Genomic DNA, 25,434 nt, shown 5'->3' on the forward strand with positions numbered 1-25,434 from the left:
AGGACTTCAAGAATGAGGAGGGCTTGCAGTAAGTTTCATACGGCAAACACTCCATACAGGTGACCAAGTATAAATAAATGCCTCTCATTGCCCTTAACAAATCCCTGACAGCCTCACAGTGAGTATACGAAGACTTAAACTGTTCACGGGTGTTTCTGCCTCCGCACCTCACAAAGCCTACAGGAACTCTCTTGATTCCCAGAGACTTTATTTTCATTCACTTCATTTTCACTGTCGACTTGCAAACCCACAAGTCCTTCATCTTCATACTTCACTATTTCAATATGCAAGCTTTCTGCTTCAGCTCCATTAGATAAAAATGAATTCAGACTAAATAAAAACATTTCTCTGATACTGTATTCATGCCAGAACTTCAACTCAAGTGTTTCATTACTTGCAAAAGCAGTCAAAAAAGCACTATGAAGATAATAAAATTAAATTGGCTTTATACTGGTCTTAAATTCTAAGGAAAAATTATTCAGTTTTTTTTCCCCAAAGATTCATTTCAAACAACATGGCATACCAGTTACACAGAGGAACTTTCAAATTTGAATGCATCAAAAGAGGCAGGTAAGAAAGGAAAGGCGAGTTTCATTGTAAGCGGCTGCGGCTATTCCTGGTACAACTTAAAAAACATGTCAAATTCACCAAGGCCTGTGGTCCAGTCCATGACACTGTCATATTAATTTTAATTAATGTTTAAATAATTTATAACATCTGTCCACATTTTCTGTATTTAGAAGAAAAAATATGATTTATGTTTAGATCGTAAGTTATTTCATATACTGTATACAGTCTCAATTTAGAGTTGAGTACCCAAAAGAGCCTAACATTGAGCATTCACATTCTAAAAAAACGTATTTCATTATTGTTGCAAATTGTGACATTTACTGGAAGTTCATATAAACGATGCCTCATCTACTATTTGTTTGTGCATTAAGTTTTTCAAAGGCCCTTCTAAACAGTAAATGTAACATCAGCACATACACATATATCCCAGCTAGAAGGATATTAAACCCAGTATGAATTAACAGAAGTGTCACTGAATTAATTCTGTATTTATCAGCAAGGAGACTGAAATAAATGGCTGGAACAGTACTGATAATTTAGATTCTGAAACAAGCAAGTAGTATTAAAAAAGATACCAAAAATTATTCCTGAGTAGACAGGACAATGTCACTCATGCCCATTAGCTGGAAATGAAATGGTGTTTCCACAGTTTTGTGACACTAAAGCAGAGCAGAACCAGAATTTTGACATATAAACACCAAGAGGTAACAATCATGCATATGCTTTATCCCGGTGTATCGGTTCTTTTCATTTATCTAGTCCAGGAAGCAGGGAGAGAAGTATTTTAAATGCCTGAAAGATTACCATTCAAATTCTCTAGGTAACTCAGTGAAATTACTCTATAGAAACATAAACATTTGTGCAAAGCAGCAACCTGACAAGAGTTACACCCAAAAACAATATACCTCTGCTTTGCTCTTCTCAGCAGCAGCTTGCAGAGAAGGAGAGGATGCCAAAGGCTGAGCAGCATCAGAAGAGGATATCTGTACAAAACAGAGGAAAGAAATGAGAAAGAAAATAAGCAAGAACAGCTGGGAAGGGAGGGGGCAGAGGCAGCTGAGACATATGATTTTCATTCTTTTTTTCAATAATTTTGGAGGTGGGGAAAAAAAACACAACATAGAAGAAACAAAAAGAGGAGACAAAGTATTTCTTTTTTTTTTTTCCTTTGCTTTTTATCAGTATGATTTTTAAAGGAAATCTGTCAGGTAGGAATAAGGGACTTATAATGAAATTCACTAGAATAGAATATAAGAAAATGAACCTAGATAAGATCATATCACAGGCCTAAGAAAAATAATTAGGTTTCATCCATTGTTCAATTTTATCCCATGTGACTATTGAAATATTAATGTCCTGAAGCACGAAGGCACACTGTCCCAGAGGAGGGGGAGAGAAGAGAGTGCCTTTGTTCTTGCTCACTGTAACAGAGTATTTTTATTAAGACGAATGCAAAATAACTCTGAAAGTTATACGTTAATTAAAGTTCTAATTAACTCCTCTCTAAGAGCACTCCAAAGGAGTAAAGAGCTTAGGGTTAATATAAAGCCACATTCTAGCAGTAGGTGCCAGACCTTCCAGACAGGTGACATTTCTTTCCTAGGAATCAGTATGTAAAATTGCTATTGGCACCACCAGACTTCCAGCACTTCTAGAATTATCCAAAAGGTCTAAGTTATATATGCAACAGATGCAGTCTGCTCAAGAAAATAGGATCTCTCTAAATGCATTTTCATACATCTTCCTATCCTACTTCTTTATGCATAGCTGATCACTTTAATGGAAACATTATCTTTCTATTTCCCTTACTACAAAAATGCAGCTGGATTACATTTACCAAACGTGTAGAAGATCTTCAGAGCTATGAGGCTGACACTTCTACACTGTCCTGTATTACCTCTACTATCTACAAAGAAAATTTAAAAATAAATGAAGCTATTACAGAGCAGGTCATTATGTTGGATCAAAATATCCAATTTAGACGACATGTTTTTATTTAGTTTAAAAAAAACAGCTTACACTAAACGGAAACTGAAAGCTGCATAAAACCCCCTACCTCATGTCTAAATACCCCGTATTTCTTACAGAAAATCCTACCAGTACCATAGTTTATATAGCTGGAATATTCATAGAATATATATATTCAGTATTATTACAAACTCAGAAACTATGCATGTCCTGGAAGGTGGTGTAGAGCTTCAGGGAAGATATTTATAAGGTTTAATTTTTAAACCAAATTTTACCTGCAGAAATATGAAACAGATCCTCATTTTTAAATTTACTGTTTTAAAATCCTCAGGTTATTAGAAGAGTTACAGATACATCTGCTGCAATGAAGCAGTTTCTCAAACTGTAGCATTCTGTTGCTATAGGAACACAGGGATCCTGTTTATTCCGATGACACCACAATGTAACCAAATAAAGATGTCAGAAAAATGAGTTGGTAACTACATATATTAAACTATGGGCTCTAACACTATGTTCCTTACTAAGATTTCAATTAAATGCAAATGTGTGAAATTGTGATAATGGAACATCTTAGGAATACTTTCAAGTTTCTAAAGATAAAGTGGGATTTTTGTGGTTTGTTTTTTTTTTTTCTTTTTTTTTTGGTATGTTTTAGGTTTTAAGAGAATTTAAGCTTGATAGCTCTCACAGGTGAACAGCAGGTAACAGCTACTCACCACACAGAAGCAGATAAACAGAATTTCATTTGGGGGCTGGGGGGAAATCAGCACTATAGATGTTTCCGTCACATTTCCATCCTCCCATAACAGTTCTTATCAATCTGCATATCATCTTCATAAATTAAGGGATTATCTAACCTAGGATAAAGTAATCCTATGAAAGCCTGAAAGTAATTATTATAGTTTTGCCAATCAAGTAGTGGAATCATAGAATCTACAGAGAAGCGTCATGCAAGCTATAAGCAGGAGACAGTGAAAAGCAGTTGCTGCCTAGCCTGGAATATGGAACAGGATTTGCAAGTTGAGAATTGCCCAAGCGTAATGTTTAAAGACAAACAGCAACACTACATTCACTTCAGGCTAAAAAACAGCACTTGAAACCACACTTCACATATGCAAATATTCAACTAATCAAGAGTACAAAAGGCATATGACTGAAGCTAATCTTTAAGAGAAGACACATTACAACGTATAAAGAACTGATTAAGTTTATATAATGAAAGCAGTAGCCTGAGTTTGGGCTGCTGAACAGCTTTATCACCACTGCGTCATGTTAAATATCTTATCTACCATGCTGCACCAGATAAGGAAATCTGAACGAAAAAATCCGATCAAGTCAAACTGAGTGGCTGGATAAAGCTGAATATAAAACCAGATTAAAAGAGGCTGGTGCAGTCCGTTCTGGCAACTGGTTAAGCAGTCAGAGCATCAAGAGCTGACCAGGGTACCAGAGAAGCCTGGAAAAAGACTTGCCACTGGGACAAACTGATGCTTAAGGGACAGCCGACCTGTTAACCCTGTTAAGGTTCCCAGCTGGCACTGAACCGGCTGCCTCCTGCCCTCGGAGCGATGCAGCACGGCCCACGCTGCGCCAACTATTCCGCTCCTTGTCCGTGCTCGGGTGTCATACTGTGTCATGTCCATATACCAGAACTAGCACCAAGTAAAACTAAAAACTAGAATAACGCTGCAATGTAAGGGTATTCTTTTGTTATCTTGGGATTTTTTCAGTTAGAAGACTGCATTTTCACTAATATCCAAGTCATTATTGTGGATGCTAATACTCTCTTCGAGCATGAAGAGAAAACAAACACCTTAGTCATTAAGTTCTTGGTTTTCAGGAGATTTCAAAATGCTCCTTTTTAACCCAAACTAACCCCATATTTTAGCAAATCAGTGAAGTTGCCTGATATTCTGAGGTGTCAGTAAAACCTCACAGATTTTGTTTTCTCTTGTACCGTCCCCCAACTCTTACTTTGAAAGGTTGTGGTATGTTCATATTTTCAAACTGCAGCACGCTTTACAGGTGTAATGTATAGCAAAAACCTCAACAAATAATCCTTCTCATTAGCATAAATCAACCCTTAACAACTTTGATGCTATTCTGATGACTTTGTTGCCAAAGCCCAGGTTAGACCATTCAAAGTTAGTATTAATACCTTCTACGTCCTGTTTGCAGTGCAGACGTACCATTAGCTATGGGGAATATTAGTTATTGAACAGATGAAACACTGGTAAGGAACAACAGTTGACAACAAGTTGTGCGCTGCTGGCTTATATTTCCAGTAAATCTTTGTTTTCAAAACTCCTGCAGTGATAAAGCGGCTCATAAAGCTGTTCCCATTTGTAGCCAAAAGAGATTCATTAGCTCGCCAGCAAATGGCAAACGAGAAAACATCTGCTCAGTGACCTATTTCTACATTCGTGGCCAGCAGTAGACTAACTCCCAGATCAAACCACTCACCCATGACAGGTATGTGCATCCAACTCTCCAAGAGTAAGTGCTGCACTCAGTCCTGGGGAAACTGCCTTTAATTAGTTGAAAGTCACAAATGCACTTTAAATATTTATAGCAGAACCCTAATCACCACTTAGGATTGCCAAGCAAGGTTTTAATAATAATTTAAAAACTGTTTTTTAGGAGACCAAGATCACTGAAAAGCAGCACTATGTAATCCCACAAAGTAACATATGGGTTTTCTATTGGGTATTTATCAGCCTTTACTAACGACGACTTCTTTCTGTAAGACTAATCAGAAGCATCAGTAAAGGAAGATCTACTCCATGCTTGGGTCCAAGTCCGAGTACCTAAAAGTTGTTTACAAGCAGACATCCCCTCTTTAGTGTAGCAAAAAAAAAAAAAAAAAAAAAAAAAAAATCTGGTTTGCAAAAAAACCACTATTCCACAGCTATAATTGTCTTCTGTTAACACTTTTCTCATCTGTCAGTTTTAATGCAATTGTTATATTCCAGTGGAAACAAAGAGAAAAAAGCTAAAGTATCAGTTTCTAGAAAAACTGGCCAATTATGAAGTTTGAAGAGCAGACAGCAGGAAAGGTAGAAAATATCTTTGTTTAATTTAGATCCAATGGAAAAAGACATTTGAGCAAGTAGGTACTAAGAGTAATATTTGTCATCACAACCACTAAAAGACAAGCGACCAAAACCTCCCCCACTTTTAGCCACGTGTAAAGCAATAAATGAATCTAAATTTCTACATCAAAATCCAAAAAGAAACTTCCAGCCATCTTCCAGAATTTAAGTAAAGAAGCACACACTGATCTACTCTGAGAACGTATGTTAGCACTACGCTCTGGAACGAAGACATCCTTGATTATTGGAGCTTTAAAGTACCAGACAAAACCAATGGCAAACCTTGCAACCAGCCATACATGCTGCTAGAAAAAGAATAAAGTTGACATGCTTGTGTGCACTAAGAATGTACTGCAAACTGACAACAAGCATCTGAATATTTCATTTTAGTTGTAACTTAAGAGTAGTTGGGTCTTTTGATTAAGAAGTGAATTTAGGATTGCCTAGAAGAGGGAATGAAAGCAAGGAGCTGTTTCTTAAATGTCCACATTTATACTCCTATGTCTACAAAATTTCAATTGCATTTCAGACCAAAAGACTTGTAATTGTTTCATTTTTAGCAATTCTTGAATCTCTTTCCATTGTTTGTGTTTTGGGACTCCTTCTTACAAAGCTGATAAAGTAAAAATAACCATTTTGCATAACGAAACTCTATACTGTCTTTAAAGCATCATGTATGTCCAGTGCTGAGCAAGAAAATACATACACGTGCATTAGTACTGTAAAATTCATTTTCACCTATGCTCTGAGAGAGACTCTTTGGTTCACAAAAAATATAAGTTCCGAAAAGAAAGGATCTGCAGGTTTACAATATTACTCCAGTTCCCTGCCCCTCTTACATGGCAATGTGTTACCTGTCCCCATTTTCTCCATTAAAAACTTCTGTAGTATTTATTAAGTTATTACTTAGTAGTGGCATTATCCAAATACGCACTATATTAATACTTCATGTAAAAGCATCAATACAAACAGTATTTGGCTCAATAGCTTCGATGTAGTCTGGGCACCAGACTACTATTTCAAGTGAAAAAAGCAAGCTTAAAAGCAGCATTAAATGAAGCTATCAGAGAATAAAAGATACAAAATCTCAGAATGATTTTACTTCGGTTTGTACTAACATATTTCTGATGGTAGATAAGAGTCATACAAACACTACTGGTCATTAAGGTCAATGTACTAAACAAAGTTTTCACCAACTTTTATTTGTAGTTTTTCCAAAATCCTGCTCTTTATGTAATGCATGTTATTATTTAGCCTTTTATTAAAAAGGATTCAAGTTAAAGCTTTAAAAAACCTATATTAAGCTTCCATTTAAATATGAAATTCAGGGTGCTATCACTCAGAACACTCAAGAGATTAAAAAATGAGTGCATTATCACACCATGTCAATGTATTCAGGAAATTAGCAGCTGAACCAAATACAAAGGTGCCCTCGAGTGGCCATTTTATATGCACACAATATATAGGGAAATAACCTAAATGAAGAGGACTACTCTACACTCATCTGACAGGTTTTAAATTCAGCTACTACATACATTTTTCTTATTTCAGCAGACTTTTGACTTTATTACTGTACATCTCTAACAAATGTTGACAACACTAAAATTAGTATTTTATTTTAAAGCAGTAGCGATTACAGACTGCTATTAGATGCATATAAACACACAACCGATTGCTTGCCATTTTTTAGAGAGGCCTATTCTTGAAATACTGAAAGGAGTGTAAGAATACTAATGTACTATTAATAACACTTATCTATGAAATTCTGCGGAAGTTCTTTAGGCTAACTGGCACGGCTTTTTTTAAAGTTACTAAAATGTCTCCCCTATTCAGTGTTCTAACTGCTGTACACCGCATAAAAAAGATTGTGTCCCATGTTTCACAAAACACAGCAGTACCTGGCTTTTCAAAGAAGCCAGTACTGCTCTTCCGTCAATATTCTGAACACACTCACCACTCCTCCATCCCTTCAGAGTGCCCATATCTCGTTACAGGAATACAGTGAAGCTTGTGCACAAGCTAGCTGTAGTTTTGTATGTGTGCAGAGCTATAGACGTTCATAAAATTTACATCAAGCAGAGATGCAATTACTCAATGTTCTGGGAAATACAGATATATTTAATAGTATTAGACTTGAGCACAAAATATTTTTTCCAAGTAACCAAGAGCATCCATACCTATTGTTGCCCACATTTTTTTTTTTAGATTATTTAGCTTCTCCTTTAGATAACCACCTCTTGAGATATTATGGAGAGTCACCATGGCTTAATTAAAGGCTGACACGGGATAAACAGAACAGATGCTTTTAATCTTACTTACTGGAGTGCCCTCCATTTCCCCTGTCCAACCTAACCGATGTTTTCTGTGTTTGTTCCAGGGAAAACTATCTTTAGCGAGTGCTTCCCAACACTTCAGAACAATACTTTTTTTTCTACTAAGTGGCTTGCCCTGCTGCATGTAGGTTCGTTTAGATTTTCATGATCCAGGTTAAACTGGCAATGCAGTCACTACAGATTTCAGCTTTGGCAGAAGTTTTGTTTACTTGGACATAGTGACTTGTAGCTAGCTAGGCAGTCCAGCTGTGTGAACTACTCCTCAAAGGAAAGTACTTATAGAAGCGGGGAAAACAAGACCCTGCAACGTGGGAGCTACTGGGAATGCAGCCAGCATACTGAAAATCCACACCCTGGCTTCTCTAACTCATTCATTTAACCATTGCTGGGCAAAGTCCAGCTCAACGGCAGTCACTAGCGGTATACCCAGGCATTGATATTGGGGCCAAAAGTATTTAACTTCTTCACTAATGACCCATGCGATGGGACAGAGTACATCATCAGCAAGTTTGCAGGAGTGGCTGATACACTAGGTAGGTGTGCTGCGATTCAGAGCACTACTGACAGCCTGAGCCAACAGGGACCACACGAAGTTCAAAGGGAAGCGCCACGTCCTGCACCTGGGGAGGAATAACCCCACGCACCAGTACAGGCTGGGTGTCAACTGGCTGGAAAAGTAGATTTGCAGAAGAGGACCTGGAGGTCAAGGTGGACATGAGCTAGCAGCATGGCCACTTCTGGGCTCACAAGTACAAGAGAGACATGGGCAGACTGGAGCAAGTCCAGCAAAGGGACACTAAGATGATTAAAGGACTGGAGCACCTTTCAGACAAGGAGAGGTTTAGTGGGTTGAGATTGTTTAGCCTGGAGGAGAGAAAGCTAAGGGGGCAGGAAGAAGTCTTACTAACGTGTATAAAAATACCTGGTGGCAGGGAACAAAGAGTGAGGCAGACTGTTGCCTCTGGTATCCAGAACCAGGACCAAGAGACACTGAACATAAATTGAAACACAAGAAATTCCACTGAAATGGAACAATTTTTTTTTTTTTTTTTTTTTTTTTTTTTTACTGTTGGAGTGGTTGAATACTGGAACAGGTTACCCAGAGAGGTTGCGGAGTCTCCAAACTCCAGAGATATTCAAAAGCCAACTGGACATGGCTCCAGGCAACCTGTTCTAGTTGACCCCACATTGAGCAGGGAGAACTGGATGATCTCCAAGGGTCCCCTCCAGGCTGAGCTATTCTGTGATTCTATAATTCAACCCATTCTAACAGCATGATCTTACAAAATAATTTATCGCACTTTCACTATCCCTGCCTTCAAGTCATAATTCCTGTATGGTATTTCAGTGCTTCCTACTGATGCCTATCTTCATTAGCATCTTTCAAAAATACTTCGTATCACTTGATTCACAAATTATTCACACACCACTAAAAAAAACTCGCTATGGTTCTTGCAATATTGGGAAGGGTAACTGGTAACCTCTCTCCAGGCCAATGACTGAATGCTTCTGAATGCTAGCTACTATAAACTTACTGTTCATGTACCCTATCATACCCCAATTTATCCATCTTAAGGTGCCCAAGTGACATATTTTAGTGTGGTAAATGTATTATGGATTTAATCTCCTTTAAGATAACTTTCTGGAAAATGTGCCATCACAATCTCTAAATTCACATCACATTTTATCCAATTGCTTGTCTTAAATTCATACGTCTTGAATTATACACAATGTCTTAGGAAAGCATGGAAAATGTAGACCCATTACTGTTTTCCTTCAGTGAACCTGAGTTACACGAAACTTCTGCTCCATACATAATTCACACCCTTTCTTAAATATAGAAACTTTGTTTACTAGTCTCTAACCATTTTCAGGACATGATAATATATTCCCACTTCATGTAGTGGAATAGATTGTGCCAGTTCATAATTTTTGAGACTGAAAGTATCTGAAATCTGCTTAAGTTGATTCACCATCCACCCTGAACAAGGCAATTTCCATATGCATTCTGAGAAGTTGTGCTTTCTTCTCCTATACACTTATTTATATTAAAAGCTGCGGAGATTGTTTGTGATAATACCTACACAGCTAATCTTTATCTACACTCAACACAATGACCTCACTGCTGCTCCTTATTACTTGTATGGCTTAAGGGTCATTGTATTAGATACAAAAATATACAATAGTTTAAGAGAGATTGTCTTTTTACAGTTTTTATTTTACATCAAAGAGGAGGTGTTAAGTTTTTAAAAAATGTGGAAAACACGATTGCTTCAAACGATTTCCTGAACCTCTGGGCAACTTTAGTGCACTTGTAACTTAGCAGCATGTACAGTCAAATTAAATGATTTGGATTGGGTAGCAGGAACCCCTTCATTAGTGCAGTCCTGTGTCTGAAACAATCACCCCAGCAGCTGTTACTCAATAGCATATTTTAGACAGATTTTATTCTTTCTGGAACCTTAGTTCTAAAGATCACACATTTTCTCTTGGCTTATTGGTAAACTATGTAATCATCTACTTCAAAGCTTACTTCCTCTAACTAGTAATTTTGGGAGATTCTTACCAACTCCCAAAAACGTAAAACGAGCAACGTTTACTATTGCTCTTGGCCACTGCATCTAAGATCATGAGCCTCATTAACAGCTGTCCCTCCACCTTACCAGTTGCATAGCTTTGATTACAAGTATTTGGGACTCAATACAGAGATCATCAGTCAAAATGAATGCTCTCTTCAGACATTACTTCCATAAAAACAAACATCCCAAAGTCTGTCTCCAACAAGGCTCATATTTGCTCCACTTGTATTTACTGCAACAATTCTGAAAAAGTTCTTCAAGTCATTTATTTAAGCACACAAGTTCAGATTCTTGGGGAAAGGTGTTTGTATAATTGCAAGCTGTTCTCTTCTAAGAGTGCTCCAGGAGATAGTAAACAAAAGGAGCACAAAGAGCTTAATGAGAGTCCAAAGCAAACAAAAGATTTAATAAGCAACAGTCTTTCAGGACTAAGATTGTTAGAGGAGAAACTGCTTTGCATGCTTTACCCTTCAGTTCTAGGATTGTTGTGTACAAAAAAACCCTATGATGAATATAAAAGGATTTGCATATGCTTGAAAGTGATAATCAGGTACAAGTCCGAAGTGGAAAGATATTCCTGAACAGTTTCATGTCAGCACCCACCTGAAGAAGAGTTTCAACATGCAAAATTACCTCACACGATTTGACCTATAGTAACTGTCTGCAGTTAACTATAGATGTGATGCAAGCTCTCAATTGCATTGTACAAGCTATCAGGGATAAATCAAGTCAAACAGCATAGCATATTGCACAGCAAATTGCTCATGCTACCGTATCTTAGATGCATCACATTTATAGAGATGCCCTAAACGTTTCACTACTATGTGAAGTTTGTTTTATTAGACTCCATGCTATACTTTGCATCATTCACAGCTTATGTATGCCTAAAAATCGAGAAGAGAGTTTGGCAGTAAATTAATTCTAGGACAGTATTATGCTGAGGATATTTAAAACAAGTTGATTTTACTAACAGCTACTGCTGCTCCTAAGTTGATTACTCAAAGAGCATAAAAAGTTCCTGCTGTTAACAGTACCAAATCACGTGTTATTCACAGAGCAAATATATATATATATATATTTCCAAGTAACATCCTGTCAGCTTCAAGTGTTTTCACTTGTACTATTCCTCTTTTTAAATTTAAGCATACATAAAAAGCATAAAAAACCATGAAGTCCTGAATGTTTCAAAATTACATCATACCAAAGGAAAACAGGAAAGCAGCTGGCCAGATCAAGAGACTTGGGTTTCTCAAGCAGCCGGTCTTTAGAAGTCTCGACAAACCAAGGTCTCACCACAGTAGGACTATGAACTACTTTCTGAGAAAGGAAGTGTTATCTTTTATAACGGTGTGACTCTTGTTAATGTTGGGAAAGAATTATGGCAGGCAGTGGCTTGAGAAATACTACTTCTAACTCTGTCATCGGCTACACTGCTTAAATGGAATATACTTTGATAATAAGGATACATTTTCCTAAATATCATAAATACCATACAGTTGTCTTCACAGTTTCAGTCATGACAACCCTACAACTGTATCTAAGCATTTACAGATCATTTCAACTATAAGAGTTTTTCAAAGAGCTGACATGCATCTGAGGGTATTTCCATGGAGTACAAAAAAAAAAAAAAAAAAAAAAATCAGTTTGCCTCCCTACGTAGGCTAATTTATTCAAAATTCTCTTCTTTACATTGATCAGGATAAAAATTAAAAGTAAATACTGGTACTTTAACAGCAGTTAAATGGAAAAAAATTTTTTTAAATGGCGATATTCCAGTACTCTGGAAATAAAGTATTTCTACAAATGCATTGTTAGACATTTTTCTAAAACTTTTTCTTCTTGTCTTACAAGAAATGAAGCAGCAAATGCATACGTAACTGTTAAAAATTTTTCTAATGATTACAAAAAGGTTTCTGTTCCCATTAAGATCTAAAAAAGTATAAATATTCCAAAAAACCTGAAAGGCACCCATAAAACTCATCCACATTAACATATTCCTTAAAATATCAGATTGATTTTAACTGTATTATCAGTGTTGGTAAAAAACAAGGAATACATAATTTCCACTGATATTTTTTCCCAGGCTTCCCCCCCCCCCAGCTATGTTGTTTATTCTGAATTGGAGCTCCTGCTTTTTGTTTCACCTAAAGTACATGTGAAGTACATCTGTGAAAAGAAGGGACAAGCATAGTGTGATCACTTTGATAAATTCCCTACCTACATCTAACTTGACCCAGAGCACCGTAGTTTGCCTACCTGGGGCTACCACTCCTGCTACATTCAGAAGATTTTTCTCAAGGCTAAAGCCCAAGATTGTGGTAAAGAATTAGGCCTAACTGATACCAGAGTGTTTCCCAGTACCAAACAAAACAAAACCACAAAAAAACCAAACAAAGAAAAAACCAAAAAACAACCCAAAACAAAAAACCAAATATACCACTGTTGAAGGGTGTCAGCCTCTCAGGTCTTTCTATAAAAGAAGTCACAAGCCTGCACTGAGTTTGAGCAAGAAAACAAGAGTAAGTATTTACTGATAACCCACTTATAATAGCTGAGTAAATTGTACCACTCATTTAGTCCTGAGCAGTGATACAGAACCAGCATTTCACATTTTCCCAATAATGACGGATCAGAAAACTGAGATCTATGCATTTTAATAGATTTTAAATATTTTTTAAAGTCAGCATTTTGCTGCATAATGCTTTCAGTCAGCATTAGATTTTTCTAATGTATATCTGATTTCTACTTAAATGCATTATTCTATTTAAAATGTAACTAGCCATTAAAACCACAAATGCTTTTTTTGCCCATAACTTTATCCTGCATTGCTTTTCAGTGAACCATTGTCCTGGTTTCAGCTGGGATAGAGTTAACTGTCTTCCTAGTAGCTGGTACAGTGCTATGTTTTGAGTTCAGAGCGAAGAATGTTGGTAACACTGATGTTTTCAGTTGTTGCTCAGTAGTGTTTAGACTAATGTCAAGGATTTTTCAGCTTCTCATGCCCAGCCAGTGAGAAAGCTGGAGGGGCACAAGGAGTTGGCACAGGACACAGCCAGGGCACCTGACCCAAACTGGCCAACGGGGTATTCCATACCATGTGACGTCCCATCCAGTACAGAAACGGGGAAGTGGGGGGGCAGGGATTCGCCGCTCGGGGGACTGGCTGGGTGTCGGTCGGCGGGTGGTGAGCAATTGCACTGCGTATCATTTGTACATTCCAATCCTTTCATTATTGCTGTTGTCATTTTATTAGTGTTATCATTATCATTATTAGTTTCTTCTTTTCTGTTCTATTAAACCGTTCTTATCTCAACCCACGGGTTTTGCTTCTTTTCCCAATTTTCTCCCCCATCCCACTGGGTGGGGGGGGAGTGAGTGAGCGGCTGCGTGGTGTTTAGTTGCTGGCTGGGGTTAAACCACGACAACCATGAAAAAAAAAATTTAATTTTTCATATTTGCCTATTTTTAGTCTGCGTGTTTGATGGCAGTACTGGTCTCTGCACTGGCTAATTTTGTTATTATAGTGTGTATCTCTAAAAGCCAAATTTAGTAATACAACAGTCTTGTCAGAACACAAAACATCTCATAGAATTAACAATTATAAATAAAAAATTTGTAACAAAAGAAAAGATACATGAATCCTAAGCATCACAGAACCAAGAACTGAACCTTGACATACACTCTTGGGCTCCAACAGACAGAATACATTAACACAGATGTTGTACTGTTAGACAAACTTGAAAAGCTTATGATCATGCCAAAATTAAGCTAAGAGAAATAGCGTACTGCATGTTTTAAGAGAATCTATTGAAAACAACTTTTCTGATACAGGAAGCTTTTACCACAAGCAACTTGTAACAGTGGACAAAATCTGGGAAAGACCCTTAAATTTTTAAATGCCACCTCAGTGAAATTACCTGGTTAAGGAAAGCAACCCTTAGGGCATAGCAAGCCTGTTTCTGCACTTCTGTATTACCTGCTCATACCCAGGAGGGATTCATTTTACCAAATGACAACATACATATGCATCTCCAAGTTAAACTGGTCCTAACCCAAGCAGAAGGCATTGCTATTTCAAAGGTGATAACAAAACTTAAGTGTGCTAAAAAGCTCACAGGTCACCCCAACAATGCTGATTTCGATTAAAAATAGGACACGGTGCTCTCTGCAAAAGTAAGCACGGTAAAGAAATTTTCCAGAAGAAAAGAGCTTGCCATGACGTAGCACAGACACCCCACCCAAACAGTTCACAAGACCATTACTCATGGAAGTATCGTGCTAGCAAGTGCTCTGATGCTACCAAAACACTTGGCAGAGGGCTGAAAGTCCACAGCCGCCCCTCAGTTCCCAGGGAATCTTAGCCACCTCCTGGCAGGGTGGGAAGAGGGAAGGTGTCTCAAATGTCATCAGGACTGCAAAAGGAAAGCTTTAGAAACCGTCACCACCCCCTGCACAGGGGCACAGAAATGCATACCTCCACAGAATTCCCTTCCTCACCCCGATCTTCCCAAACTCCCCACAGACCTCCAGGTGCTTGAAGTGTAGGGTAACATCCCCTCTTGCCTGCCAACAGTAGCCAGGAGCAGAAAAGCAGTGTACCGGACACGCAGAATGGAGGCTCCGTTTCCCCTTTTCTTCCTCCGCCCTGTCAGTCTCGGGCCCACTCGAAAGATGATCGCTGAATACCAGTCACAGCACTACATGTGGATGTGAGCTGGGCTGGTGCCAGAGCCAAGGAGGGTAACCCAGTTCAAGCGGCAGACTAGGACTTTTAGGATTTTGCCATAACTGTGATTTCAGATTGCCTACCTCAAACCTGATGTTTGGTGGCCTTGAAGAAATGCAGGAGAATGTGAGTGTGCATGAGTTACTATCACTAAAATATTTCATGATCGAATTTTGTTCCTATCTCAGAGAGATTATGCCATTTACATTAGTCAATGAAAGAAAACCCCAAGTAGGAAGAAATAAAATGGTGTTCCCTCTCCTGAGCAGTAATAAGCATCTCTTCAGCTTGTCTGGATCCTATCCTTGCCGCTATGACAGGTAAGCAATTCATATTAGTCTGAAATACAATAAAGCAAAATCTGATTACTCCTTCAAACATATTAAGGCAGCAGTGGACTACTATATTAGACACCTAGGCTCTCTGTTTACAAAGATCTTGGGAATATTTTGAACTTTTAAAAGAAGTATAATTTTAAACAATTCTTCCTATTTTCTACTTTGGAATAAAAGAAGGGTAACGGACAGTGTAATTCAAACCACAATTGTATTTTACCTCTTAAGTGAAGCAATTTTCCCCCTACTTCAACAATGCTTAATGAATGCAACACTTCTCTAGTTTCCAGGTTTGGGGTTTTTTCCTTCTAAAATGAAACTATCGTTCAAAGATCCATTTTCTCAGATGGGAAAGGCAGCATAAACTCTTACTCTTCACGCCCACCCTTGCACTCGTTTCCCTGTTGAAGTTCACTGCCTAGTAAGACGGAGTAGTAAGTTACATGTTAGGCCATACTTAAATAATGCAGGTATAGAGGAGTGTGTGTTTAAGCATAAATACAGCTATATAAATAAAAATATATAAAGTAGATTGTATGCCCCAGAAATTGCTGTATCCCAAAAACCAAACAAGGCTATGAACTTCAGTAAAGGCTGACATTCTCAAAACTGCTTTGCCAGAAAAGCACTCACCAACTTACTGTAGTGAACACATAGCTACATGATTAAACAGCTGGTTTGCCATACTGCCTGGGTTTGCTACTATACTGCACCTCACTGCAAGCAACAGTCTGGAATTCAGCAGAGCAATAAGACCCTCAGAAAGAGGGACCCAACACACCCTAGGACTTCTCATCAAGTTATTACAGAGAATGAAGGAAGGTCACCAGAAACAGTAACTATCTTACCCCTGTAACACAGAAAAATATACTCAGAAAGGACTCAAAGTATACTGTTGAAGAACTACCCATCACTGAAAGAGAAAAACACAATATAAAGAGTCGGAAGCAAGCTATTTTTTGGATCATAACGCTTTCCTGTTATGTATGTAATAGACAATGTATGTTGAACTTACAGAACTAGCGATAGCTTTCAAGAGATACAAAAGAAAGCATTTAGTTCTGTATCAAAAAGGTTTTGACTGTAAAAGACATTCTAACACACATAATGTTTTCTACATTTCTCTTATGTAGCTTTCAAAAAAGAAAAGTGACAGAATTCTTGGTGAAACTGTTTACTTACATTGAAGGCATTAATTGCATTTTTATCATAATACTTCTTCTTTTCGTATTTATCCCTGATGAAAAATTCCACAGCTCTGGAAGTAGCTAGTTTAAGGAAAATACACATTCAGATAAATAGCAACATTAACCTAAAAAGCTGACAGGTTATTCAAATTAAAGAATTGCACCAGATTCTTGCTCCATCTCATTTTGTAGTTTTAAAACAACAAAAAGTGCTCTACACAGAAAAATTGCTACTGCAGTATCCAAAAAGAGCTTATTTTTACTACAGAGAATTAAGCAGTTTAATCTCTTGATGAAACAATATGTGAAAGATATACTAGAAGTAACTCAGTGTTCCAGTTAGGATATTTTCACTTGGTATTTATAAGATACAGGGCTGCAGTACTGCAAATACTTGAACAAAGGTATTCATATATGGTAAATAATTAAAGTATAGTTATCCATCATAACTTGGGGAAAAAACACTTTCTCTTCAGATAAAAGGTGAAATGTATGTACATGTTCTCTGATTTGCACAAATTATATCATGCATCAAAAGCTGATCATAAACAGTTCTCTGAGAACATTAAGTCCTCCATGAGAGTCTGCTATTCTAACAAACATCTCTGTGGAAGGGAAAGAAAACTAAAACACTCGTGATAAAAAGATATTGAAGCAAAGGTGGAAATAGCAGCAAGCATACTGATGTAGAAGACCAGAACTGACAACTCACTAGCTCAAACACAAAAAGAACAACTGGTTGTTTTCCTCAATTATTCTCTCAGCTTCATAAAGCAGCTCTTCCAAAGCAGTGTGAATACTTTTAACTTTAGTAAAGCTGATTCTCTGGTACCTGTAGAATAAATTTTAACTAATTTGTTCGGCAATGTGATTATCCATTCAGAAATTGAAGTTGCAACTGTGGAACCTCTGAGTCATTGCATCTTAAACTTCCATAGCAATTTTTCCTCAATCAATGGAAAGATACCTTAGCTCCACGTACTGTCTCTTAAGATTAACACTGAACTCGGAGCACTCAGTTCCTTCATTCTGTGCACCAAATTATATCATCGACAATCACATTTAGTTTCAAATTGTATGCAAATGTCACGTGAAGACACTGCTTCGTAAAAGGTGCAAAACCCAAAACATTCTTTTCTATCTCTTTCCAAATATATCTACATTCTCAAGGGCATCTTGAGCACTTTGAACATGCAACTATCTCAGTACTAATACTGCATTATTCCTTACACATACCAAAGGACTGTCATTTTGCCAAAAAATCGATGTATATTATCAAATTACAGATGAATGGAACTTGTATAATATGCAACTCCCACAACTTTTGAAATTTAGCAAAGACTAAACAGGATTCCCTCAGAAAGTTTATTTTCAACTTGCAGTACAAATTACTGTGCTATATAATCTAAGTTGGGGGAAGAGACAGAGAAAGTGAATTTAATTTTTTCCCATGCTTTTGGGCTGTAACTGGATAACTGTATTAAATTATAACTAATTTAGACGTAAACAGAAAAGATTCAAAACTTGATTGTTATAAAATACCTTAGAACAACCTATCCTTTCTTCAAATAAAAAATCTTAGTTATTTGCCAAAATTAACATTTTCAGATGGCACATTTATTTTGTCAAGTGTTCTAAGCTTTGGTTGCTCAGATTTTGGTGTTAGATATTTTAGTTCTTTTGCATAAATATTTCCCTATTTTTAGCAGTTTCCCAGAATGTACACTTGATATTTCAGACAATTAGAAAGTTTTAATTTGAAAATTATTAACACAGAACCATAAGTATTTAAATTTCATAGAGTTTAGTTTTTCAGGATGCTATTACACTGGGGTATTAAGTTGTGCATTTTGAAAAATATCCACTTTATTCAAGTTACCCCATTTCAATATGCACGAATTTTTTGACCACATAAGTTTCTTTAGATCAATAACCTACCATGTTCTTGTTAACAACAGAATTTAAAACAACCTCAACACATGCCAAAACCGTTTTAAGAAGTGAGTAAAATGAAGAGACAAAAAAATGATTCACTGTACTCTTGGAAAAAAACACTTTCAAACAGGAAGCTAAAGCTGCCATACAAAAAACCATCAAGATGATCCTCAAAGTTAGCTTCTACACCACAGCATCCCTGTGAAGTACAAGGGAAGAATAAAAAAAAAATGCCCAGAAAGGTCAATCTTGTGATTAAGAAGCAGAAGTGATGGGGGACCTTTAGCAAGAGATTTTGGGCAGATCCCACATACACGTTTCTCCTGTGCCTCCATTCTACTATCCAAAACCCAGAAATAAGTATCTTACAGCGCTACAGGAAGTTAAGCGCTAATGTAGAAGAACATATACACAAGTGATCATTACATGCAAAGAGGTTTCAGAGTTCATCCAAAAGAATATTCAGAATATTGAGAATATTCATAACCAGAATATTGATGAGACACAATGCTGATTTTGTAGTGATACAAAGGGCAAAGAGGAAAGGCAAAAAAGCCCATAACACAACAGCTTGTCATGAATGTCAAGCAGGTAAGTAGCTGCCAAAGTTATGGGGAAATTGAGAAATGAAACAAAAAATGTTGGCATCCTCTCTCCTGGCACTGTATTTTTAATAAAGAAAACACATGTAATGGAATATATTCAACTGACCAAGTCCACTACTTAGAAACTGACAACTGTTCAAAAAGCTATATAATTATTTCAAGGTATACAGTGTCAACAAAGGAATTATTCTGAAAGTCTAAAAATGAGACTTTTGTTCTGATCTGACAAGAAAAGCTTAGAGTAAAGCATTATTGCTTCTCCTGCAATAGCACCAGTGAATTCAAGTTAGCTGCAGTAAGAACAAAATATACATCTTCAAGATCCACTTTTGAATAAGTTTTAGTCAAAGTATTTCAGTCTTATGGCTGAAAAAGTTCTAGAATATTACAGCTGGAATATTACAGTGCTATCTGGTTCCAGTTACTTTGTTCTTATGCATATGTATGTTTAATTTAAAAAGCTACTGCAATATGAAAAAACATATCTGTTTTTCTCAAGTGCATTTTATAATGAGGAGTCTAACCCTTAAAAAAAAAAAATCTTCTGCGCATAGCATATTGAGCATAGTATCTAATAAACAGAAGAACCAAAATCACTTTTGGATACAGAAAAGGAAAATTCAGATCCAGTTACGACTAAGTCCATTTGTCAGCCTCCATAGCCTGTATCATCATCAGGCTAAGAGAGTTGGGGAAAGATTCAGCTCACTTAACAGTAGGTGTTTAGGATCTCATTACAGTTAAAGAGTTCCAGTAAGATCAGGTGAAGCAAATCCTACCTGTGGAGTAACTTCACTAAATCAGGAGCTAATACAAATCTAAATTAATGCCATTAAACATTATCCTAATGATTCAGTACATTCAAAAAAGGTATTTTTTGAGGAAAGCTATTTATTGGCAGTAGACAATTCTTCTTCCAACTCTCTCCTTCCAGGTACATGGTGATAACCACACACCAACACAAGTGGTGGCCGTCAGGAAGGTTTGGTTTATTTAGATATTCCCATGCTAGACGTCTTTGCTCACCCACTTCATAGAATGTATACACTTCAACTCCAAAAGATTACAGAACAGTTAATCTAGAGGAAAAAATCCATACTTCACTTGAGTAAGATTCAGTGGCTTATTTTACTTCACCATTCAGCTCATTATTTCCTGTTCAAATACTTCTAACTTCAGCTGGCAGTTATTCAAGATAAAGACAGAATATTCAAAAGCTCTCTAGTATCACTCTAACTTCCTACATACAGGGAATTTATGAAGTCACCTGTTCTGAAAGCAAAAATAAATGGGTCTTGCCAAATCTCATTACAAAGTAGATTTGCTATAACTGAAGTAATTTAAACCTTTTCTGAACCGTTTCCAACTTCCACCATCATTTCTTATACAACAATATCAATGAAATAAATAAGGTGAGCTGCCAAATGTACCAGTTCCTTGAAACAGTCATAACATCTAAATTGCATTAAAAGTCATTTCAATGTGAAAGCTAAAACAAAAAGGATACTGATCTGTTTGAGGTCTTCGGAAGTTCTCTGGTAGATTAGCTTCATAGAGTAGTCTTGCTTTAGTATTTCCCATTTCCTGCATGCACTAAAGGAAAGTAGTAGAAAACAGTTAGTTCATGTCCATCAATACTTTAAATCCTGAAACAGTCAGAATGCTATTGGTGTGCTTAAATGACACTGCAAGTTTTTAACTTGGAGACCGCTCTGCTGCCCTATGTCTTGGGAGATGCTCACACATGACAGGAGGGCTGCCTGCCAAGACTTGCTGGACAAAAGCTAACAACATAGATGCTGTTTACAGTATAAACTAACCCATCCAGTGAAAGATAAACTTTAATCTCTCAGGCTGGCTCTTCAGACCAGGAGGAATAGGAGTAAGAAAATTTATCTGGTAGCAGAAAGAGGCTTCAGACTGGAGCATACCTGGAAAAGTCACTACTTGGTACACTAAAAGAATGTAATCAAGAATCAGATGCGTGAACACTACCTTACTGTCACCTATGGAAAAGGAAAAGGCTTACAACATGTTTTCTACAGATACAACAAAGCAGCAGTTTTCAGAGTCCCCATGGCAAGGTACAATACATCTAAAATATAAAGAAAAGATAGCTAAACCAATTTCTGAAGTGAGTTTTCAGAACTTAAACTCATTACAGTAGAAATATAACACATTAAGAACTACTTTGATTGTAAAACGTTTAAGTTGGGGCATCATGATAAACTCAAATCTTTTCAAAAGGACTCCTGGCATTCCCTCTAAATTGAAAACATGTTTTAGGATATTTTACCTGTATTTGCTCTGGTGTCCATTGGTCCAAGTTGACAGACTTGACCCTTGATATATGGACCCCAAGATTTCGATGTATTCCAGCACATCTGATGCAAATAAAAACACCGGTGTTCCAAGAGGCCCATCTTGGACCTAAGGGGAATGGGGAAATAAATTAGTTATTTTCAAAATTCCATATGCTGTGAAGATTTTCTTTGGCATAATTCTATACTGACAACAGGAATAAAGAAGTCTGAATAAAGGCTCACAGCTCTTTGTCTAGGATATCTATTACTTCTAACAGTCTCCATTGTTAGCAATTTTATTTACGGCTTTCTACTTCTAAGTGATGTCACATAACATTAGAGTCAGCCAGATTGAGGTAGGAAGTCATATGTTGTGTCCGCTGGCCTCCGCCTCCCACTTCCCCCATCTCCCCCCAAAAAACCCAAACAAACTTTAGAAAGTTGGCTTACTACTAACAACAAGATTTTGCTTACATCTTGAATAATCCTTACAGCTATGTATCAGATGCAAGCATCAACAGAAATCAGTAGAAGTTGCCCCTTTTTCTACAATTAGGAAGCTTCCTAAGACATGCATCTGTACTTAACTTGAAATTAAATGCAGGACAAGCTTACATTAACACAACAAATCCTTTAATACCTCATACAGCACAGACTTTACAACAGTAGCATACAAACTCTTACAGAATGATGATACAAAGATTTACAAAACCAACTGATGAAAATATCCATGACTAAGAATGGTAGAAAACTGAATACGTTCAGTACCCTTGATTACTAAACTACAGCATGAGTTGCCATTCACAGCCCAATGATTTTTCTCAAAGAATCGGGTTGATTTATGAACATTACCATTGTTTCTCATCTGTGTTGGCATGTTGACAGACCTAAAGTATGCTGGCCTGAACTCCCACTGTGACACTTGGGATGTTTGACTTGAACTTACTACAGAGTCTCAAATTAAACACATTTATATAATTTTATTCCAGCTCTGTACACCACCACTATTAAAGGCACTGCTTTAAAGTCCATCTAGTTCTGAGCTCTAAGGAGTTAAGTTTTGATGGTTAAGTAATACTTAACTGTCAAAAGCAAGAAGGCGCATTGAAGAGTTGGAAAACATTTTGAGCAATTATTTTCCAACTTTGTACGACAGATGCGCATCTAGACCACTCATGCAACTGCAGCAGTTTGCATTCCGATATTAATATACTGTACAAACACTTTCCTGGAGCCTAGAAAAGAATTTCATGCCTCTCTCTTCTGATCTTTAGCTTAGGACTGTGTTGGGTTGACCCCAGCCAAACATCCACAGAGCTGCTTGCTCACTCTCCTCTCCTGCAGGACAGGGTGAAAAGAGAAGGAAGGCGAGAAGACTTGCAGACTGAGATAACAGTTTTAATAAGTTAAGCAAAAACTCCACACAAGCAAAGAAAAAAAAAAAAAAGTATTTCTTCATTACTTCCCATCATCAGGCAGGTGTCCAGCCACTTCCTAGAAAGCTGGGCCTCAGCACACACAACTTGCTTTAGAAGATAACACCATAACCAAGAATGTTCTCCCTCCTCCCTTCCTTGAGCATTTATTGCTAAGCACATCATCATGTGGTATGGAATGGTCAGAGTCACTAGCTATCCCAGCCATGTCTCGTCCCAATTTCTTGCCCACCCACCCCTAGCCTACTTATCTGCAGGGGGGTGTGCAGAACAGAAAAAAAAAAAAAGCCCTGATAATGTGCAAGTACTGTCCAGCAATAGCCCAAACAAAGAAGCAGGAGAAATCCTTTCAGTTAGACTCTATTCTTTTGAATTGGTATTCAAAAATCCCAAGACACATTCACAGCTCCCAGGATTTGTTGCAAGAAGCCTTCCCCTTACTAGTGGAAATACTGTCTATGTTTTGGGTAGCCACCTTGCTTTTAATTTGTCTTGAACAAGATCTCAAAAAGTCAGACCACTTGATGCCTATTGCTTGACCTTTAAGACCAAAATGATTAAGATGACTGGCAGTTCTCAAAATAAGTGCTACCATCATAAGATTAGATTTCAGGGGTCAAGAGCTCTAACAGTTACTCATTGAAACTAACACATCATTTCCCACACGGCACTTCTACATTAAAACTACTACTTGTCAGGCAAGAATAAACAGTGAAGCTGTTTGCAATGTGTCTTAAAACAGTTCAACAGCTAGCAACCTGTTGACCTGCCTTTTTGTTTTCCACTATGAAACACTACAAACACAAAATAGTCACCCTGTCCTTACAGTCTGTGTAGATCTATAGTACAGGAAGATCCCATGTACAATTTATACTGCTTTAAGTTTTAGTGCTCCAGGATAGAGTTTTGCAGGCCATTTGCCTCAACATACTAAGTTTCAGCTAAAGTAGCACACCAGAAGAAACTTAACCAAAAAACCTCCTTAGCCACTCCATTGTAGATAAAGTACCTCACCTTATGCAATCGTTTAATGTAGCCATGATGGTTTAGAAACAAAACGATAAGGCAAGGTCTTGTGTTCCCAACAGCTGCTCCAGTTTTCCCCCGAACTACCCAACCCAGGGATGTGCCTTCTAAACAAGGAAGCCAGTTTTGGTCAGGTTACTATAGGGACAGGAGGTGTTTACCTGTAGTATCTATATGCTGTCCATATTTTTATCCTATTGGGTGTTTACACAGCCACTATAAAGTTTTTACCACAACAGAGTTTGTACAACTACACGTGATCTTCCTATTCTTCAGGTTCTTCCTCAGCTATGACATGCCAGATAGGCAAGTTCTACATTAATGAGACAAGACTGGAATGAGGGCTTGACATGACTGAAGACTATCTTAATAAATGAAGAGGGAGATCATTAACTCTGTCGTTTAATATTTTAACTTAGAATTTTGTTAACAAGAAGAAAGATCATAACACAACTTGTGAATTAGCTGGTTTTCTCCTGGAAAAGAACAGTTTCGTATTTTCCCAGAAGCTCAGATTTCATTATTTTGTGCTTATTTCTGAAATAACATAGGGAAATCAAATATATTTAAGCAATAAAGTAACAAATTAAGCAGTGGAGTAACAAACAAACCTGAGGCCAGAAAAAAAATGTTCACTTGTAATCTCTGAATTTATTTCAGACTAATGACAATACGCAACATTAAACACTTCAAATGAAAAATGTTTTAATTAATACAAATCAATTACAGCCACAGTTAAGCAGTATGCAAAAAGTTACAAAATGTTTTCTGTGTGGGCATCAAAGCAGCTGCGCTTCACTTAACCAGTCAACTAAAGCTTAGTCTGTAAACCATCCTGTGTGAGAAATGTTTAACAGTAATTTGGACTGATTCAATACACAATTTGCAGTTATCTCAATTCTGTATGAAGTCAGGATCCTTATTTCTGTACACAGGAAATATTTTGCACTTAATAGGAATATTCACATTTCTTCTCGTTGGGTCCTTAAAGATACATTTGTTTTTCTTCTTAAACTAGGTTACTTTTGTAAATTTTAATCTGCTGGATGTATTTTGCTAGCCAATTAAGAAGACAGACATTTGGCTTCAGAAATGAAGACTGGATGTTAAGAATGTTGATGACTGCTGTTTTATGCTATTTAAGACACCTTTACATGTCAGTAGTAATGCCTACCTATCAAGAACTGCATTATACAGTGCAACTCCAATCAGCCAATATTAACATGAAATACTGCTTGACATGAATTTTAATGCAATTGTAATGTTATTCTTTTGAAAGCCATCTGAATACAAACTTTCTACTAGAAGAGCTGAGCTGCACTTCAGCAGCTTGATGCAC

General features: G+C 37.2%; 1 protein-coding gene across 2 annotated transcripts in view; it reads right to left on the minus strand.

The window, feature by feature from the left end:
• Window positions 1-25,434, minus strand: part of SMAP1 (small ArfGAP 1) — a 97,526-nt gene that overhangs the window by 50,534 nt on the left and 21,558 nt on the right. Inside the window, exons 2-5 of one of the 2 annotated variants that reach the window (XM_052781781.1) lie at window positions 21,627-21,760; window positions 20,838-20,923; window positions 16,786-16,861; window positions 1,476-1,553 (exon numbers count right to left, since the gene is read on the minus strand). In XM_052781781.1, the coding sequence (XP_052637741.1) occupies window positions 1,476-1,553; window positions 16,786-16,861; window positions 20,838-20,923; window positions 21,627-21,760 (374 nt within the window). The remainder of the gene's footprint in view (window positions 1-1,475; window positions 1,554-16,785; window positions 16,862-20,837; window positions 20,924-21,626; window positions 21,761-25,434) is intronic. The other variant, XM_052781782.1, reaches the window with a different exon arrangement.

The sequence above is a fragment of the Harpia harpyja genome, chromosome 3 (genome assembly GCF_026419915.1).
Source record: "Harpia harpyja isolate bHarHar1 chromosome 3, bHarHar1 primary haplotype, whole genome shotgun sequence".
NCBI lineage: Eukaryota > Metazoa > Chordata > Aves > Accipitriformes > Accipitridae > Harpia > Harpia harpyja.